Raw genomic sequence first — 20,933 nt, forward strand, 5'->3', positions numbered from 1 at the left:
CTCCAAATCCAGGTTCTGTGAACATAAGGCCACCATGACTAGTGACTATGGATAGCACTCCATGAATTTGTCTTCATTCCCCTTTGTGAAAATCCACAAGTCATAGAGACAAGTGAAAACGAAGTTTGCCTTCTCCTGGAACGCTAGGAGAGACTCTCGGTCATCCAAGAAGGAGACTTTGCTACGAGCCTCTGTGTATTGGCTCGTCACAGGAGGGAATAATTTTTGGCATGTATCATGCAGAGCTGTGAAGCCAAGGGGTAGGGGTGGAATCAGTTTGGTTGTTGACACACGCATACTGAAAGAATTAGCTTTCTCACGCAGTGGGACATTTCCAAAGAACCTTAGGTAGCTTTAGTCCAACCGTGGAACAGCAAACAGCGCTGATGTACTTTATGTTAATATTATTATAAAGGGGAAAAAATAGATAGATAGAAGGAGATTTCACTGGATGCCTAGATCCAGGTTTGGGGCAAGCACTCTTTGGGTGAGAGAGCCCCAGCAGAGATTTTAAATCACAAAACATGCAGCAAGGTAAAGCATGGAAATATAGGCTGTTAGACCAGAGCTTTCCAAACTTTTCATGTTGGTGACACAATTTTTAGACATGCATCATTTTGTGACACAGTAGTTCAATTTTACTAGCAGACCGAAGGTTAAGCTAATCCCTTTCCAGCCCTGGGAGGAGTGTGTGGAGCGTTCGCAAAACACACCTATACACTGCAGCCAACGCACTAATGTGTCGTGACACACAGTTTGGAAAGCTCTGTGTTAGACCTTTAAAATACCGCCTTTTAAGTTGCTTCCAAAACTACCCACTTACCACAAACTGGGCAAGTTAAAAATGGTTTACTTACAAACGCTTCAAAGGTCAGATTCATGTGTTTTTCCATGCAGCAGCAAGAAAACACAGGCAGTATAACTTTCAAAATGGTAAATGTTTCTAAATTATTCGTATAGAAACACGAAGATGGCTTGCTAAGGCCATGTGGTTTAAGCCTGGAGCATCCAGCTCACTGGTCAGTTTCACATAGTGGGAACCAGGCAAAGGGCCTTCTCTGTAGTGAAACACCCTCCCATCTAATGTCAAGGAAATAAACAACTATCTGACTTTTAGAAGACATCTGAAGGCAACCCTGTTTAGGGACGTTTTTAATGTTTGATTTTTTTGTGTTTTTGATATTTTGATGGAAGCCGTCCAGAGTGGCTGGGGAATAAATAATATATTATTATTAATTTAATAATAATAATAATAATAATAATAATAATAATAATAATAATAATGCAAAAAGGCAGGGAGGTGGAAATTTTAAAAAATTAGAAGCTGAGCAACTAACTCCCCATTTCCCATGCCCCCAAAGGCTAATTCTGCTGTGTCTTCCTAGGCACAAACATCAATGGGGCTCTCCAAATCAGCACCCAGATACTCAATGACTACATCACCCAGAACGACATCGAAGCTCGGAGCGTCTCCTTGATCATCTTCCTGACGGACGGGCGGCCGACGGTTGGAGAGACGCAGTCCGCCAAGATCGTCAGCAACACCAAAGAGGCCGTCCGCAACAGGTTCTGCCTCTTCACCATTGGCATCGGCAACGACGTGGACTACAAGCTATTGGAGAGGCTGGCGCTGGAGAACTGTGGGATGACGCGGCGGATACGGGAAGACGAGGACGCGGCAGCACAGCTGAAAGGGTGAGTGGAGAAAACGCGACCCGTTTTACCCCTGGCTGTTTGGATGTTCTGCTTGCTGGGTGCAAATCCAGCTGTGGACTTCGGTTCAAGGGCGTACCCACCACGGGGCATGTTAGGGCAGCTGCCCTACTCTAGAAGCCAGCTGCCCCCCCCTCAGGCAAGGCCAAGCACGGCGGGGAACCAGGGAGCGCGGCGCGGTGGGCGGGAACGCCGAACTCGCGCTCCGCTGGGCTGGGCTCTGTCTCCGCCCACCAGCCCTGCTTCTAGGGAGGGGCACAGCCCAGCGGAGCGCGAGTTCGCCGTTCCTGCCCGTTGTGCCGCGCTCTCCCTCCAGCTCCCCGTCACGCCCTCAGGCAAAGCCATGCACGGCGGGGAACCAGGGAGTGTGGCAGGGGGGCCTTCCTGCCCTGGCGAACTCCTGCCTTGCTGCCCCCTTTCCTGGCGCAGCGGCGGCTGCACTATTGCCGGCGCCTCCCCAGCTTTCCTCTCTGTGACAAAGGCGCCCGCCTTTGGCCAGGGTCTTTTCGATTGGGCCATCGCGAGGCAGCGGGAGGAGCTTGGCTCCGTCATCTGCCCGCATGCAAAACCATGCAGGGGTCGGCAGTTGCTGAGAACAGGGTCGCAAGGAGAGAGGGGCGTCTGCGCGGTTCCAGATCTCTCTTTCTCTCTCAATCTCTCTCTCAATCTCCCAGCTGGAGGGAGGTCGCGCCACGGTGCGCTCTGTCGGGCTGTGCTCCGCCTCTGCCCATCAGCCCGGCGCCTCTGACTGCACTTTCCCCACCCACTTTGTGGCCCCTCCCCTTCCGTGCCTTGGCCCCTCCCCTTGCCCCCCCTAGTTTTGATCCTGGGTACGCCCATGCTTCGGTGGGGCCTGGGGCACTTCCACGGGGCAGTTGGTGGCGGACTTGTTGCTGCTCGTAGCGACGTAGGAAGATGCAGAGTCAGACCACGGGTCAGTCTATTTTTATATTTATTTTTATTTGAATTAAGTACATATCCATATCCATATTACATATACAAACAAAATAGAAAGAAAGAAAGAAAGAAAAGATAAAGAAAAACTAAAAGAAAAATACTCTCAAATACACATCTTATTCAGTATAAGGAATACAAGCCATTTTGTGGTCCTCTTCTATTTTAGTAATATCTCCTTTTGCTAGCTTGACTCCCTAATTTATATCTTCACTTCCCTCCACCCCTAAACGGTCCCAAATAATACATATTATTATTATCCACAGTTAGTAAGTCTGTGGAGAAACATTCTGGTTTCTTGTGGGGTTAATAATAATAATAATAATAATAATAATAATAAATTCTACCCTGCCCATCTGGCTGGGTTTTCCCAGCCACTCTGGGCGGCTTCCATCAGAAGGTTAAAAATACATTAATCTGCACTATTTTTTATTTTATTTTTAATAATAATTTTCATTAGTTTTCAGTTACAATAATCCAATAAAAATGCCTCATTATAACAATGCCAATTTAATAATAGCAATCATTGAGGTGCCAAATTATACTATTTAGGTCCTGTCCCCCCCACCCCACCCCCGGTGTGCTAGAATTAATGGTTTGATGATTTACGTTATTTCTGCGTTCCAAACGCTTATAAATTCCAATTACGCTCCAGCCAAAATACCAGTCCCTTATATCGCAACTACAGTTTTAACGACTTCCATTCATATCGACACATTAAATGATTCATACACCTACAAGTGAAGCATTCAAATTCACTCCTTCCTGTGTGGCAATTATTCCGTCCATAATGTTTCTTCCTGTCCTCACTGAATATTATGTCTAGCTTTTGCCAGTTGTTGCTGGGCTAGCGTCCCATTGTTGTTTCGGAAGTTCTCCATTCCTCCGTCCCTGCTTCATTGTTTTGCAACTTTAGAGGCAGCTGCAAAAGTCACACTGTCTCCATAAAAACCCTGCTTTTGCCATCTTTCTCTCTCTCAGCCTGGGAAGGCGAGCAAGCTGTCGAACTTCTGCAAGGCAGTTTGCTGTGGACTTAGTGCTGCTCGTAGAGACATAGGTAGTTGGCGAGTCAGACCACTGGTCAGTCTACTGTGGTATTGCCTGTACTGTCTGGCAGCCCCTTTCCAGGGTCTCAAACTGGGGTATCTCCCACCCCTAACTGGAGATGCCAGAGATTTAACCTGGGACCTTCTGCATGCAAATGGTCTATCACTGCATGAGAATGGTCTGCCACTGACCTATGACCTTTCCCTAATAGGAAGCTTCCATATACCCAGAGTATTGTTCCACCTACAGTGGTACCTTGGTTCTCAAACTTAATCTGTTCTGGAAGTCCGTTCCAAAACCAAAGCGTTCCAAAACCAAGGCGCGCTTTCCCATAGAAAGTAATGCAAAATGGATTAATCCGTTCCAGGCTTTTAAAACAGCTCCAAAAACAGCAATTTAACATGAACTTTACTATCTTACGAGACCACTGATCCATAAAATGAAAGCAAGAAACAATGTACTGCAGTCACACAATCAAGAAATCAGTGGCTGAACTGGGTTCCACGCAGTCACAAAAAACAACAACAAAAGAGCCGCAAAAACAAAAACGCAAAATAAATAGCAAAAACAGACAGACCTCAGCGTGACACTCAAAACGGAGCATGTTCGGCTTCCAAAAAAGGTTTGCAAATCGGAACACTTACTTCCAGGTTTGCAGTGTTTGGGTTCCAAGTTGTTTGAGTACCAAGGCGTTTGAGAACCAAGGTACCACTGTATCATAGAATCATAGAACTGTAGCGTTGGAAGGGACCACGAGGGTCATCTAGCCCAACCCCCTGCAATGCAAGAATCTTTTGCCCGACACTGATATTAAGAGTCTCATGCTCTACTGATGGAGCTATCCTAGTACTGTCTGTGCTGATTGGCAGCAGTTCTCCAGGGTTTCTTGCCTGCAATAGTCGCAGTTCTATCTAGGGATGCAGGGGATTAAACCTGTGACTTTCTGCATCCAGAGCAAACCACTCTACTACCACGGCGCTTCTTTAAACCGTACATCAAGTTTTGCACATCATGCACATGAAATCTTCCTCATCAACGTCCCAAACCCCCCACCCATCCCGACCCACAATTTACCGGTAATTTGGTTTTACTGTTTCTACAGAAAATCTGGTGTAATTTCTAAAAATCCACAAAATATTGTAAATCTGGATTAAATAGGAGGGGGAAGGGAGATATGGAATGGCACTTTGATTTATCTTGGTACGTGTCATAAAATGTATATGCCGCTTGATTGTAGAAACAAACAAATGTCAAAGCGGTTTACAAATAAAAGGACAATGTTGATTAGGACATTGTGCAAAACTTGCCTGCTTGAGCATCACTGAGTCCATGCCAAACTGCTCTGCTGAAGCATAGTAGACATTCATTGATTAGATCATCATTGGGGAGGATAAGGAGGAGATGTTGCCTTGGCACAAACACAAGTTCCAGAGTCTGAATTCACTGGAATAGGAAAAGGACCCCTGGACAGTTAAGTCCAGTCAAAGGCAACTATGGGGTTGCGGCGCTCATCTCACGTTCAGGCCGAGGGAGCCGGCATTTGTCCATGGATAGCTTTCCGGGTCCTGTGGCCAGCAGGACTAAACCGTTTCTGGTGGAACCGGACACTGTCAGCATGTGACTGCAGCTGCACCCCGGGAACGGCTTTGACTGGCCAGCTAAACCAGGTGAGCAGAGCCTATAGGTCCCTGCACTGGCTCCCGGTGGAGTACAGGATCAGGTTTAAGGTGCTATTTTTGACCTTTAAAGCCCTATGCGGCTTGGGACCCTCGTACCTACGGGACCGCCTCTCCTGGTATGCCCCGCGGAGGACCTTAAGGTCCACAAACAACAATATTCTGGAGATCCCAAGCCATAAGGTGGCTAGATTGGCCTCTACTAGGGCCAGGGCCTTTTCAGTATTGGCCCCAACTTGGTGGAACGCTCTTTCACAGGAAACCAGGGCCCTGCGGGATTTGTCATCTTTCCGCAGGGCCTGCAAGACAGAGCTGTTCCGCCTGGCCTTTGGGTTGGACTTAGCCTGACCCCTGTGTTTTCCTCCCTCATGGCTTGGATTTATGGACTATTTAAAATCAGGCTGCATTTTAAATTTTAATACTGCATTTTAATCTGTATTTTAATCGATTGCTTTTTATGTTTTATTGGAATTTTATTGGTGTGAGCCGCCCTGAGCCCGGTTTTGACTGGGGAGGGCGGGGTATAAATAAATTATTATTATTATTATTATTATTATTATTATTATTATTATTAGTGGCTTAGGAACTTTGTCTGCATGCGAAGTCAGGTGTCACGCTTGCAGACCCCTTTGTGCCACAGAGTTGGTCTGTCAACAAGACTGGTGCCTGATGCCAGCTCCTTGGGGATCGTGGCAGCTCCCATTCTGTGGACAAGTTAACTCTGGATGGTTAAGTCCAGTCAAAGGTGATTATGGGGTTGTGGCGCTCATCTCACTTTCAGGCTGAGGGAGCCGGCCTTTGTCCAAAGACAGGAAGACAGGTTTCCAGGTCACGTGGCCGGCATGACTAAACCACTTCTGGTGCAACGGGACACCGTGATGGGAGCCAGAGCCCATGGAAATGCTGTTGACCTTCCCACCAAAGCACTGGCATGCTTTCGAACTGCTAGGTTGGCAGGAGCTGGGACAGAGCAGTGGGAGCTCACCGTGTCGCGGGGATTCGAACCGTCGACCTTATGATCGGCAAGCTCAAGAGGCTCAGTGGTTTAGACCACAGCGCTGCACAAGTTGGGAATCTGAGGCAGGGCTATTACATTTGTTATCTGCTGTAAGGATGCTTGCCTGCTTCCACTGTGCTCTCCTTATATATCAGTAATGTCGCCCCTTGAAGCTTCTCAATAACAAACTGTTCCTACGCAGATTCTATGACGAGATCGCGACGCCTCTTCTTTCCGACATCCGGATCGATTACCCTACAGACAGCGTGGAGCAAGTGACCCAGAACCTATTCCCCAACTACTTCAATGGCTCTGAAATTGTCATTGCTGGGAAGCTCTTCAACAAGACAGCCGACCGCTTACATGTGGAGGTGACAGCCAGCAACAGCGACAAGTATGTCCTCCTGAAAACTGACGTGGCTGTAGACCTCTCCGCCAAGAACCATGTTGGACTGGCCTCCAGAGGTGCCGAAGACCCCACGGATGATCAGAACTATGTTGAACGGACTTGGAGCTACCTCACCATCAAGGAGCTGATGACCTCCTGGCTGAAGAGCGACGACAGCGAGGAGAAGGAGACGTTGAGGGAGAGAGCCGAGAAGCTGGCCCTCGCGTACAATTTTGTCACCCCCTTCACCACACTGAAGATGAAGGAGCTTGCGAGCCAGGCGGACCTCCCAAGGGAGGTTTACACCGGCCCATCAACCGAAGGAGTTGGGGAGATCGTGCAGGGGCTGCAAGGTCACCGGGCACCATCCGGTAAGCATGATGCGCATTAGCTTATGTTCCGAGTCCCAAGAATAGTGTGCAGGTATTATGTCAAACGATGTGGGAATGGCAATGTGTCTATCACCATGAAGTTTAGTTGTGGTCTTGGTTCTTCAAGCTTTGGCCTTTATGTAGCCTATTCACGTACAAGGTTTCAGCAGGCTGGGGAACCCCAAGGCTTGCAGAAGTTAGGGAAATATATGGTGGGGGCAGAGGCCCCAAAACAGCCCCAGGAAGGCTGAGTGGCCATGGAAATCAGACTGATCATTGGGTGGGGAAAGCAGAAAATTCGATGGCAGGGGGAATGAAATGGAGAACTGTGGAGCAGGCAATGTCATTTAAATCCCATATAAACTGATTCATTTAAATTGAGCCACGGCTACCGTATTGGCCTGAATATAAGCCACACCCAAATATAAGCTGCACCTATAAAATTCAGGGGGGGGGGAGAGAATACAGTGGTACCTCGGGTTACGTTACCTTTGGGTAACGTAATTTCAAGTTATGAACGCGGCAAACCCAGAAGTGTATACTTCTGGGGTTTGCCACATGCGCAGAAGCGGCGCCTCCGAATACGGACTTTTCTGGGGAAGTACGGACCTCAGGTATGAATTAAGTTCATATAAGGAGGGTCCACTGTACCCGAATATAAGCCTCTTCCTTAATATTCCACAGGCACTCACATCCGTTTCGTTTTACCGTATGTCTGTTTCAGCATCAATATCATAAAAGCCAATTTTCGTAAGGTCGCGAATTTAAGCCACACTTTAACTTTTCACGGTCAGAATTTGGGGGGGGGGGAGGTGAGGCTTATATTCAGGCCAATACGGAATATTGTTGCAATTCCATTTTTACTACCATTAAAGCTTGAAAGGACAAAGGAAAAATACAGTATATAGAAATAAGCACCAAATATTACCGGTAAGCATTTTTTAAAAACACAGAAATTAAAGAAGAGAAGAAAAAAAGGAGGAAAACTTCAGATAGTTGTGATTCCTGCATTGCAGTAGGTTGGACTAGATGGCTCTTTGAGTCAAGTCTACCATTCTATGATATTCTTTGGACAAAAGGGAACCGTAAATTACAGTATGAAATAGCCATGTTATTGCTTATCATGTTTGTTTTCTCCTCCCTGTTTTTTCCTGGCTATCTAGGGCCTGTTCTTGCAAAACCAGCGAAACAAAAAGTCGAAGTCACGAAAACATCAGGTAAGTCGCCTAGCAAGGCAGGTCGGTCCTGTTCAGCATATTCTCTTAACTTAGCACAAACTTTCTGGAAGTGTCTTAACAGTTTCCTCCAAAAGGCGTTGGTACAGTGAGCAAGCAGGACTCTTTTGAGTGCAGGAGAATATTACCAAGAAGACCTTGGATCTCGTCACCATTCATGAGACCTCAGACAAGTTGGGTGGGGAGCACCTTAAACCGTGACCCCTCATCTGCTGGTCTCAAGGAACGAAGTACGACATGGAAGAGCCGTCCCCATGTGTTGATGGTGGATAGCCTGGAGAAGAGAAGGTTAAGAGGAAGAACTTCCTGACAGTAAGAGCTGTTCGGCAGTGGAATTTGCTGCCAAGGAGTGTGGAGGAGTCTCCTTCTCTGGAGGTCTTTAAGCAGAGGCTTGACAGCCATTTGTCAGGAATGCTTTGAAGGTGTTTCCTGCTTGGCAGGGGGTTGGACTGGATGGCCCACGCGGTCTCTTCCAACTATATGATTCTGTGATTCTATGATTCTATGATTGGGCCACCAGTTTTGACCCAGAAGTGAACACAACTTGGATTTCACGTATGTGGCAGCAAAACAACTCCATACCTGAAGTGCTTTCCTTTCGTTGGATGTTTGAGCTTTGTGTAGAAATATCACAGTGGGGTTGTTCAACGTTACATGCACAAGAATAGCCTGAGCCTCATATGTATAAATCTAAATCAAATAAGTGTTGGAAATGTAAAGAGAAAGAAGGAACTTTTTATCATATGTGGTGGTCTTGTAGTAAGGTTAATGTTTACTGGGAAATGATGTACTGTATAATGAAAAGAAAAGGATGTTTAAAGTAACCTTTGTAAAAAGAAAAAGAAACACCAGAAGCTTTTCTTTTGGGAATTATAGGGACAGAACTACCTAAAATGTGCAGAAATTTATTCATGTATGCAACTACAGCAGCGAGAATGTTACTTGCCCCAAAATGGAAAGAAGCAGAAGTCCCAGCAATGGAAGAATGGATACAGAAACTTATGGAATATGCAGAAATGGGGAAACTTACCAGAAGAATAAGAAATCAAGACAAAAATCTTTTTATAAAAGAATGGAAATGGTTTATTGAATATTTACAGATAAATTGTAAACAGCTAAGAACATTGGCAGGATTATTGTAATAACCTGCAGTTTTATAGTGAGTTTATATTTAAAGCAGATGAATAAATGAGGAAATTAAGTTAATTTGGATATGCAGAAGATCTTAAAAATAAATTAAAGGACCTGCAGAAAGAGGGGGAAGGAAGTCGAGTTTTGAAATGTCCAAATGATTGTAAAATCAGTGAAATGTATAAATCTGAAAAGCATAAATAATTTTTAAGGGGGGAGCCTCAGCTCTTAACCCCTTTTCCGCTAAATGCCCAATGACCTCCTCCTGCCTAGCCTGCTTCAAGACAAACCATAGTTTGTTTCTTTGTTTCATCCAAAACATGGCAGACTATGGTTTGTGCACACAAACCAAGACTGGAAACTAAAGTGAGCTTGAGGCTCGTTCCAAGCTGCATCAGAAAAAAAACCCACAAAAACATCTGCCCCAATAAATCGTAGTCTTGACGGCATCTCAAGCTTCCCTACGTTCAACAGTAGTCCATTGTGGATGGTCTTCTTGGGAGTCTTACCTATAGTCTAGTTTGCTTTTCCTTTTAGGAAAACCTTACCCCCAAAGCTACAAAATGTTCGTGGTGGTGCTGGTGCTTGAGGGGAGAAGCAAGAGGTCTCTCCACAAATGGAGTTTGGTCGTGGTAGCATTTTTGTTTGGTGCTGTGTGTGCTGGTTTGGGTGGGAGCCTTAAAGTCTGCAACTGCATTATTATGATTTACTTCTTTCCAGCGGATGGGGACCCTCATTTTGTCGTCGATTTCCCCTTGAGCAAGCTAACGGTCTGCTTCAACATTGACGGGGAACCAGGAGACATCCTCAGATTGGTTTCCGACCATAAGAACTCTGGTATGTTGGAAGAAGAAAGAAATGTTGAGTTTTTGTATCAGCAGAGCTAGATTAGCAGCATGCAAAAAACGTCAGCCGTTCTCCTTCTCCTTTGGCAGTGGCTCCAAACATTCGTTTAAAAGTGATTGGGGAGGAAGCACTGGGTCTCTGAGTTGCCCCCCTGCCCCAAAGAGAGGTGCCTTCTCACACTGCCCCACAGGGGCCTGGGAAGCACCCCCCTGGCCAGCCCCAGAGGCACCATTCGCCTGGAGAGCTTGTAGCCAGGGCTGCTACAACAAACAGCTGTGCAAGCCTTTGGGAGGCAGAGATAGGGCATCAGAGGAGGGAGGGAAGGGAAGAGGGACAGAGGCCAGTGTTGCCCACAACATCCCTGGCCATCATTCAAAGCACCCCAGGGTGCCACGGCACACTGGTTCAAAACCACTGCTGCAACCCACACTGGGACCTTGTGCTGAACAACGGGCAAGGAATGGAAATAAAAATAACAATCAATACTAATTGCGACCCATGCCATACAGTGTCAAATGCCAGGAGCCTGTTACATGTTACACCAGAGTTTTGTGGCGTTCCATGACTGGACTGACTATTAAAAAATTGCTTCCAGTAGCACCTTTGTTGTTGTTTAGTCGTTTAGTCGTGTCCGACTCTTCGTGACCCCATGGACCATTGCACACCAGGCACTCCTGTCTTGCACTGCCTCCCGCAGTTTGGTCAAACTCATGTTCGTAGCTTCAAGAACACTGTCCAGCCATCTCGTCCTCTGTCGTGCCCTTCTCCTAGTGCCCTCAATCTTTCCCAACATCAAGGTCTTTTCCAGGGAGTCTTCTCTTCTCATGAGGTGGCCAAAGTATTGGAGCCTCAGCTTCAGGATCTGTCCTTCCAGTGAGCACTCAGGGCTGATTTCCTTCAGAATGGATAGGTTTCATCTTCTTGCAGTCCATGGGACTCTCAAGAGTCTCCTCCAGCACCATAATTCAAAAGCATCAATTCTTCGGCGATCAGCCTTCTTGATGGTCCAGCTCTCACTTCCATACATCACTACTGGGAAAACCATAGCTTTAACTCGACGGACCTTTGTCGGCAAGGTGATGTCTCTGCTTTTTAAGATGCTGTCTAGGTTTGTCATTGCTTTTCTCCCAAGAAGCAGGCGTCTTTTAATCTCGTGACTGCTGTCACCATCTGCAGTGATCAAGGAGCCCAAGAAAGTAAAATCTCTCACTGCCTCCATTTCTTCCCCTCCCCTCTAAGTAGCACCTTAGAGACCAGCTAAGTTTGTCATTGGCATGAGCTTTCGTGTGCATGCACACTTCTTCAGATACCTGTAACTTGGACCGACTATAATTTCCTTCTCCAAAATGCAGAGGGAATTATCTGGATCAGGGCCACAGTGGAGGGAAGGGGGCGGGGACAAGCCTTCTCACCTACATTGGATGTCTGTGTGGATTTGGACCCTTGTGTTCTCCCCCCACCCCCAATTCCTTCAGTACAGTTTGCCTCCAGAAGCAGATTAAATCAAGTCGATGGGAGCTCTTGAGTTAAAATGTTTCCGTCCTAATGGTTTTAGAGGTCTTGAGCTTCTGATCTGGCCTGGAATTCCTAAGCAGCTGTGATTTGTAAGAGGATTATTTATATGGCAGCAAAGTTCTTGACCAACCAGGGCATGGGGGGGGGGGTGACCACGAGAGTGAGCAAGACAAGGCAACCATAGTTTTACAAAAGAGAAGGCAAACAAGACCTTTAAGAGGAATCTATCTTATGACCTTTTCCTTGTTCCACTCACTCCATAATTCAGTGTACTTCATTAGTTGGATAGTTAAATTTGTATAGTTTTGTTCAATTGAATGTCTGGGAGGGAGTTCAGGGTTCTAATATTCTGTGGCTTGGCAGCTTCTACAGTTTGGGTTGAATATTGTTTGCTGCACTGATGCTCAAGCCACAATTTATTTTATTTATTTTTCCTATAATTTTTATTAAATTTTCTGTTTTACATTTTGGAATATTCATTTAAACAACCTTAAAATATCAATGAATTCCCTTCTTCTCATTCCAAGGTTCATTTTGCATAACATAAATCCCTGCATATTTTATATAAACTAAACCATTCAGTATTCCATTATCACATCCATCAAAACTTATTTACACTGTTGAATTTATCTTAATGCTGCCCACGTTTTCAAATATACACAATTCCCCCCCATATATTCAATGAACATTTCCCAATCTTCTTTAAATATATCTTCTTCTTGTTCTCTTATTTTATACGTTAGGTCCGCAAGCTGCGCATATTCCATCAGTTTGAGTTGCCATTCTTCTTTAGTTACGACTTCACTCGTTTTCCATTTTTGGGCTAACAAAACACGAGACGCAGTAGTGGCATACATAAATAACCTTTTCTGACACCTGGGCTCAAGCCACATTCTAGATAGAGTTTGTGATTCTAATCTACAGGTACCTTACCGACAATAGCATCCAAAAAAATATTGCAGAGCTGGAAACGGTTCAGAAATGAGCAACCAAAATGATAAAGGGACTGGAGCAAGTCCCCTACAAGGAAAGGTGATAATATTTGGGGTTGCTTAGGTTAGAAGAAAAGGTGAGGGGGACATGAGAGGGACGCGGGTGGTGCTGTGGTCTAAACCACAGAGCCTAGGGTTTGCCGATCAGAAGGTCGGCGGTTCGAATTCCCGCGACGGGGTGAGCTCCCGTTGCTCGGTCCCAGCTCCTGCCCACCTAGCAGTTCGAAAGCACATCAAAGTGCAAGTAGATAAATAGGGACCGCTCCAGTGGGAAGGTAAACAGCATTTCCGTGCACTGCTCTGGTTCGCCAGAAGTGGCATAGTCATGCTGGCCACATGACCTGGAAGCTGTCTGCAGACAAATGCTGGCTCCTTCACCCTATAGAGCAAGATGAGCGCTGCAACCCCAGAGTCATCTGCAACTGGACCTAACGGTCAGGGGTCCATTTACCTTTACCTATTTTTGTTAGAGGATTGGCAGTTTTACCTTTGAGTTCTTTAAGATCTCGCAGGTGGGTGGCACCTGGATTTGGAGATTGATTAGCTTTTAATTTGTCAGTAGGGTCTAGAACAGGCACCCCCCAAACTGCAGCCCTCCAGATGTTTTGGCCTACAACTCCCATGATCCCTAGCTAACAGGACCAGTGGTCGGGGAAGATGGGAATTGTAGTCCAAAACATCTGGCCGGCCAAAGTTTGGGGGTGCCTGGTCTAGAACTTTTTCCCTGGTCATGACTGTATACTTCAGTTCCTCTGATTCTCTGTGAAAGTTCATTCGAACAAAACATCTTTTGCAGTGAAGACAGACACAAATAATTCGCTTCCATTGACGAGCTCCGCCCTCCCCTCAATTAGGACAACCCCAAACTCCCTTAGGAATAAGGATGGGTGAAGCTGTAAATTTCTGTCCCCCCCCCCAAGTCTTTAAGTTCATTTCTCTAAGTTTCCATGTTCGCAACTATATTTTTAAGTCCTCATGAAAATTCATCCGCATTTTAGTACAAGTTTCTCTTAATATATTCATGCCTAAGCAATATTACACATATTTTTGCAAAGCAGTTTTTCCTTTTATGCACATTTTACCCAAGTATGTGCTTTTCTTTTGGGAAGAACTTTCTGCAAATATCCATTTTGATCGATAATTGCCCAAAGATATACAAAAGTCCATACCCAACGCAAGTATCTTTTTGTAATACTGTACACCAGAATAAAAGAAATGCTTTTAACAATCTAAAGTAAAAAGGAATGAAAGCAAAAGGAAGAAAAGATGGAAGGGGGGTGGAGAAAGAAAAAGAGAGTAAAAATAAAATAAAATAAAAGACTTTCGGTTCTCTGTCCTGCGGCTAAATATAGTAATCATTCGTTAACATCCAACTATTCTATTTTCTATAAACCAAAATTTTGTCAGTCTTCAAATCCAGATATTACAAATTCATTTTCCCTTCCATGCAGAAAGTCCACAAGAAGTTTAAATATTAGGAAGAACTGTTCAATAGTGAAACAGACTCCACCAGAAGATGGTGGGGGACTCTTTCGTTGGAGGTTTTCAAACAGAGATTGGATGACCATATGTCATGGATTCTTTAGTTGAGATTCCTGCATTGCAGGGGGTTGGAAGAGACTATATTTGGGGTTGCTTCCAACTCAGCAATTTTATGATCCTTTTTTTTAAAAGTGTGTCTCAGAAATCCAATTCATGTAGCAGACTCTACAAAAGCTTGTCTTCCTCCTTAAGGTGTGACCGTGAATGGCCAGCTGGTGGGAGCCCCCGCCCCTCGCAGAGGCCATAAGAAGCAAAGAACCTATTTCAGAAGCATCACCATTCTCAGCAACAAACCAGAAAGGTCCTACCTGGAGGTCACTCCCACGAAGGTCATCCTGGACGATGGGAAGAGGCTCATCCTGCCTTGCGACCGCAGCGCCACAGTAGCAAGCAGGAACCTCGAGGTGTCCATTGTGGCCCGTTCCAACGTCACTGTGGCCATAAGGGGCACTGTTGGTTTCGTCGTTCTGATCCACCACTACAAGAACCCCGCTCCCTACCAAAAGGATCACCTGGGCTTCTACATCTCCAACAGCCAAGGCCTTTCTCCAAGCTCCCATGGGCTGATCGGTAAGAGGGAAACACTCTGAGAATGGATGGTGCAAGGCCATGGAGCCTAAATTAGATCGGATGCTCCAGCTTATCCCAGCTGCATCTCCAGGAATTAGGGGCAGGGAACTTCAAACTGGGAAGCAGAAGATCCCAATTGTGCTAGAATGAGTTGGTACAATGCCTATCCTTTTAAGGAGGAGGCAAATGGGGACCTGCAACAAAATGTTGCAGCGTAGAATGTTTCTGTTCAGGGTTGTTGCTCCTCCTTCTATTCCCTCCCCTATTCTCTCCCCGTTCCCAACTCCTCAAGTTAACATTCGGGGGCCACTGAGCATGGGAGGTACGCCTCTCTAGGATTCCCCCCACCCCAAAGATCTTTGCGATTCTTGCAATCCTTGGGGTTCCACCAAGCCACACTTGTGCAGCAGAGGGCTAGTGTTTTGGCTACTTAAGGGGCGAGAGAGCACCTTCCTTTTATTTATTTATTTATCATACCACATTCATGTTTTTGGAATATATCCCAGCTATATAGAATCCTGTGTCAGGGGTGGTTGGGTGATAGACCCAAGACTCTTTGTGCGCCTAAAAACTAATCATGCTATAGTTGAGCTAACAGGGCTTAGTGAGCAGGAAGAGGCTGTGGCAGAGAGCAGTCCAGAAGCAGAAGCAGACGCAAGAGAAGAGGGGGGCCAAGAGGCAGAGATGTGTCAAATTTGTGAAGAGGCCGAGGTGTCTCCTCCTGCTGCTGTGACTAGCTCCCCCACCCCTGGTCTCCAGGACCAGAAGAGGTATTGTCAGGGGTTCTTGCGACTACTCCAGAGTAATGACGCTCCACATGCTTGTCTTTAAACAGTATTTTATTGGTGCACTCTATTTACAGTGAGACAGGTGTGGAAAACATGTCTGCTCATTCCGATGCAGAATCCGGCACTGCCCCTCTGCGTGACTTCCTCCAACATAAGAGTCTCGGGACAGTAAACCTCCTCCCCTTTTTTCTCCTGCGTAATTCCGGAACCGGAGGAAAGGGTCTATGCTCCATGCTTTCCTTCTCCCCCCTTTCCCCCTCTATCTCCTCCCTCCTGTGTAGCTGGGGCTCTCCCATGCTGCCAGAGCTCTGGCACTCTCCCACCACTTCCTGACTGGTTTCCTCAGAGCCCTCGCTTCCATCACTGCTTGGGGAGGAGCTACTTCTGATGCAAGGGGGAGGTTCTCTATACTGTCTCCCCCTTACAGGTATGAACAGGGAGGAAGAGAGACAGGCATGCTGGGGGAGTCTCAGATTGCTTAGGAAGGACCTAGGGGAGGAGGACAACTGTGGGAAGGCGGGGACCTTCAGTCCCAACTGTGTCATAGGTGCAAGCTCTACTGGGACAAACTGCCGTGCTCATGAGGACTGCCCCCTTGAGTCGACCCGGTTTCCTTGAATAAAGAGTTAACTTCACAGACGCCGTGTGATTTATTGCTGATAAATCTCCCCCTCCGTTCTAAGGGGAGAATGTGTCACATGGCAGGAGCCACCACAGTCAAGGCCCTGCTATGACTGCTTGCAAGATGACTGCAATACTTATCTGTATTCATACCTTCTGACAAGCTCTCCCTTTCCTCCTACACAGGTCAGTTCTTACACCAAGATGTTAAGCTCACCACCCAAGAGCCTCTTAGAGAAAGACACCAAATGTCCGGCGGGAACCTAACGAAAAGCATGGACACAAACGCTGGGAACGCGTTAGAGCTGAAAGGGCGCTTGGTTCCCGTCGTATGGAAGCAGAGGAAGATCTACAATGGCGAACAGGAAGTGGACTGCTGGTTTGCCAAGAACAATGCAGAGAAACTGATCGACGGGGCCTATAAGGATTACTTGGCTTCTCACCCTTTTGACACGGGGACTAGCTCCTTGACGGAAAACCGACTCTGAAGAGAAAAAGAACCCCACTTGCTTTTTTGACACATAGGAAGCCATCCGGTCCCAAGGCGATTCCTGCACTTTGACAGCGCTTTGTAAAGCCAAAGAAATCAAGGTTTGTTTTAAAAGGAATTCCATTTATACAAGACAGCTGCCTCCTCTCTGGTTCACTAAAGGACATTTTCCCGAGTGACTCCAATAAGGTCTAATGTGGACTTTTAAAAAAGAAAGGAACAATAAAAGATTGCGAATATTGTTCCCGGTGCCCGTAATACAGGAAATAGCTTATGGAATGTGGGCTATTTCATTCGAATGAACAATTTTTAAAAAGTGCATATTTTTGCACTCCACAGTTCTGGTGCTATGTTTTCATTGCGTCTGAAAGGTCACAAAGCAGCCCAAGTGCAGCACTTTTAATAGATCCTGTTGATTTCAGCAGGCAAGGTTAATTTCTCCCTTGAGATCAATGGGATTTAAATGCCCTTTGCTTCAATTAAATCATGCCTAGTGTTCTCGAAGCTACGAACATGAGTTTGACCAAACTGCGGGAGGCAGTGGAAGACAGGAGTGCCTGGCGTGCTCTGGTCCATGGGGTCACGAAGAGTCAGACACGACTAAACGACTAAACAACAACAACAATCACAATCAATCTGCTTCTCTCTGGCAAGGAGAGTGTCTTCCTGTGTTTGCATGCAGGAGGTTCCCAGTCCAATCCCTGGCCATGTCCAGATATGGGTGGGAATTTCTCCCTGTCTGAAACCCTGTAGGGTTGCTGCCAGTCCGTGTAAGCACTACTGAGCTAGATGGACCAATGGTCTGACTTACTATAAGGCAGCTTCCCATGAGAATAAGAACACAAGTCCCACACCCAGCTCAGTTTACACCATCATGCAGAGGCAGGGAACAGAAAGATCCTTGAGAGTGCCTCCTTTGTCTCAGAACAGAACATCATTTTTGGTAGCATGGTTCCCAAATCTGTTGCCCTACAATTGCTAACTTTCTTGTGAAAAGAGGCTTCTATTTTCTTGCCTCGTTCCTCAGGGCACTTTAGATTGTTTTTCCCATGTGGTGCTTTGAATTCATCTTTTTTATCTTATTATAAACCCCCTTCTCCAGTGCTGTGCAGCCTCCCAGAACTCGATCTGTCAATGCTCCAGGGGAGGAGTTACCTCTTGTTGTGTTCCCCTAGCTCAGGCATCCCCAAAGTCGGCCCTCCAGGTGTTTTTGGGACTACAACTCCCACCATCCCTAGCTAACAGGGCCAGGGGGACTCAGGGATGATGGGAATTGTAGTCCCAAAAATCTGGAGGGCCCAGTTTGGGGGTGCCTGCCCTAGGCTTTCATTTAAGGGTGGGCAGCTGGGGAGGCTGAAGAATGCAGACCACTGGTGGGATGATTTGTAGAACGAAACAATGGTACACTCACACACAAAAACCACCCACTTCAAAATGATTGTAAACTCAATACTACCCCTGCACCCTGCCAATGATAATCCCACTGGATTTTCCTCTCCTTTGATAATTCTGCAGTGCAATTTCTTTTATCATTGAGAAAGATTTTTGTTGTTTTTTAAAAAAGGTGGGAGACTAGATTTAGGAAAGTGTTTGTGTAATGTTCTTACAAATCCTCTTCTGATGTCTGTCAATATATAATTCAATTTTACTGAGGCTAAAAAAGGAAATACAGCCTAGATTACACATTGAACCAACTGTACCCCGACATTCCAGGTTCCAATCTATTGTTTGATTGCGCAGTGTGCAGAACTCTGAAGATCTGGCATGCTGTGTATCCACAGGTCCAATTGAAACAAGCACTTAGCATCCAATCCTCCTTGGAAAGCAGACTTACCCCAGCGACATGTGAATAATAAAGGAAAGGGTGTCTCTAACAATGTGCAGAGTGTGTTTTTTCCTTCATTGGGTTATCGCAGGTGCTCAGACTTGGGGCCAGAATTTCCGGTTCATTTTTCAGATCAGCTTGAGTGTAGGTGGCCCCTCTGCTGGGAAAATTAAAACGGTGGATCCTAACTTGGGGGCAAGGCCATGATCCATTCAGCAACAGAGCAACAGAAGTAGAGTGTCCCAATCAAGGTAATAAAGGTAAAGGGACCCCTGACCGTTAGGTTCCAGTCGCGGACGACACTGGGGTTGCGGTGCTCATCTCGCTTTACTGGCCGAGGGAGCCGGCGTACAGCTTCCGGGTCATGTTGCCAGCATGACTAAGCCACTTCTGGCAAACCAGAGCAGCACACGGAAACACCGTTTACCTTCCCACTGGAGCGGTACAAGGTATTAATCCCACTCTATTCTGCTTTGGTAAGGCCCTGCCTGGAATACTGTGTCCGATTCTCGCTGCTGCAATTTAAGAAGGATATATCAGGCATAGGCAACCTTGATTCTCCAGATGTTTTGGAACTACAACTCCCATGATCCCTGACCACTGGCCCTGTTAGCTCTGTTAGCTAGGGATCATGGGAGTTGTAGTTCCAAAACATCTGGAGAGCCAAGGTTGCTTATGCCTGATATGGCTGGAACAATAGGAGTATAGCATCTAGATCAAGGGAAGTAATAGCACCACTGTATTCTGCTATGGTCAGACCTCACCTGGAGTACTGTGTCCAGTTCTGGGCACCACAGTTCAAGAAGGATACTGACAAGCTGGAACGTGTCCAGAAGAGGGCAACCAAAATGGTCAAAGGCCTAGAAACAATGCCTTATGAGGAACGGCTTAGGGAGCTGGGTATGTTTAGCCTGAAGAAGAGAAGGTTAAGGGGTGATATGATAGCCATGTTCAAATATATAAAAGGATGTCATATAGAGGAGGGAGAAAGGTTGTTTTCTGCTGCTCCAGAGAAGCGGACACAGGGCAATGGATTCAAACTACAAGAAAGAAGATTCCACCTAAACATTAGGAAGAACTTTCTGACAGTAAGAGTTGTTTGGCAGTGGAATTTGCTGCCAAGGAGTGTGGTGGAGTCTCCTTCTTTGGAGGTCTTTAAGCAGAGGCTTGACAGCCATATGTCAAGAATGCTTTGATGGTGTTTCCTGCTTGGCAGGGGGTTGGACTGGATGGCCCTTGTGGTCTCTTCCAACTCTAGGATTCTATGTACAGAGGAGGACGACCAAGATGGTCTGGAAGCCAAGTTTTATGAGGACCGGTTGAGGGAGTTTAGCCTGGATAAGAGGAGACCGAGAGGAGAAATGAGAGGGTCGAGGGTGCTTGCCAGTCAAAGGAATGCACATGGCAGATAGTTAAGTATTTATTGTCGAAGATTACACAGTCACTTTTACAGCTCTGGGTATCACGAGCAGTTGCAGCAACAGAGGGCCACTCCCCTCCACCAGCTCATATACCTTCCACCAATGGGGAAACAACCTCTGCTCTTCCCATTTCAGTTCCCTCCTGGTTCTGTGAGACAGTGGTGCAGGAGAGGGTGGTCTGATCTGCCCCTCCCTCCTCTTCTTCCAACTCATCCTGTGCTCCAATCTCCACCTCTGAAGCTTCCCCTAGCCTCTGAGTCTTGCCTCCTGGCACAGACAGAGTAGAATGGGGCAAAATTTGGTCCGTTCTAATACTAACATGCATTTACCAAATTCACAGCTTTTTGGGAACTGAACTGCAACTCCTCTCTGAAATTTGCAATTCTTTGGATTTTATTGTGCTCCTCTCCAAACGAAGCATACAGAAGTTTCTAAATGCATATGCTGGGTGATGTTTTGCATGTTTGGGATAAATAGGTATGCTCATATTTCCACCCAGCTCAGGAGTGAGTCTAGCGCACTCCTTTAGAGCATGTTAAAAAGCATCCAGTACAGTCACAGGTAACTGGGAGACCCTGAGTAGCTGCTGCCGGTCAATGTTAGCAAAGCAAAGCTCCACAAACCAAAATATCAGTCTCCCAGCACAGCCACCTGATACCCTCCAGAGGTTTTGGGCTCCAGCTCCCGTCGGCCCCAGCCAACATGGTCCATAGTGCATAGTCAATGTCACAGACGCGGTAGCGGCTACTCTAGAGTAACGACTCCTCAAAGTGTTGTCTTTTCATGCTTTTATTTAGTGCTGATTATTTAC

The 20,933-nt window shown here is 46.3% G+C and overlaps 1 protein-coding gene across 1 annotated transcript in view; it reads left to right on the top strand.

The window, feature by feature from the left end:
* ITIH5 (inter-alpha-trypsin inhibitor heavy chain 5) overlaps positions 1 to 18,430 on the top strand; it is a 55,725-nt gene extending 37,295 nt beyond the window's left edge. Inside the window, exons 9-14 of the mRNA XM_035127994.2 lie at positions 1,386 to 1,695; positions 6,590 to 7,146; positions 8,310 to 8,363; positions 10,233 to 10,349; positions 14,600 to 14,977; positions 16,573 to 18,430. Coding sequence (XP_034983885.2) covers positions 1,386 to 1,695; positions 6,590 to 7,146; positions 8,310 to 8,363; positions 10,233 to 10,349; positions 14,600 to 14,977; positions 16,573 to 16,874 — 1,718 coding nt within the window. The 3' untranslated portion in view covers positions 16,875 to 18,430. The remainder of the gene's footprint in view (positions 1 to 1,385; positions 1,696 to 6,589; positions 7,147 to 8,309; positions 8,364 to 10,232; positions 10,350 to 14,599; positions 14,978 to 16,572) is intronic.
* The last annotated feature ends 2,503 nt before the right edge of the window (positions 18,431 to 20,933 follow it).

Source organism: Zootoca vivipara, chromosome 10 (genome assembly GCF_963506605.1).
Source record: "Zootoca vivipara chromosome 10, rZooViv1.1, whole genome shotgun sequence".
Classification (NCBI taxonomy): domain Eukaryota; kingdom Metazoa; phylum Chordata; class Lepidosauria; order Squamata; family Lacertidae; genus Zootoca; species Zootoca vivipara.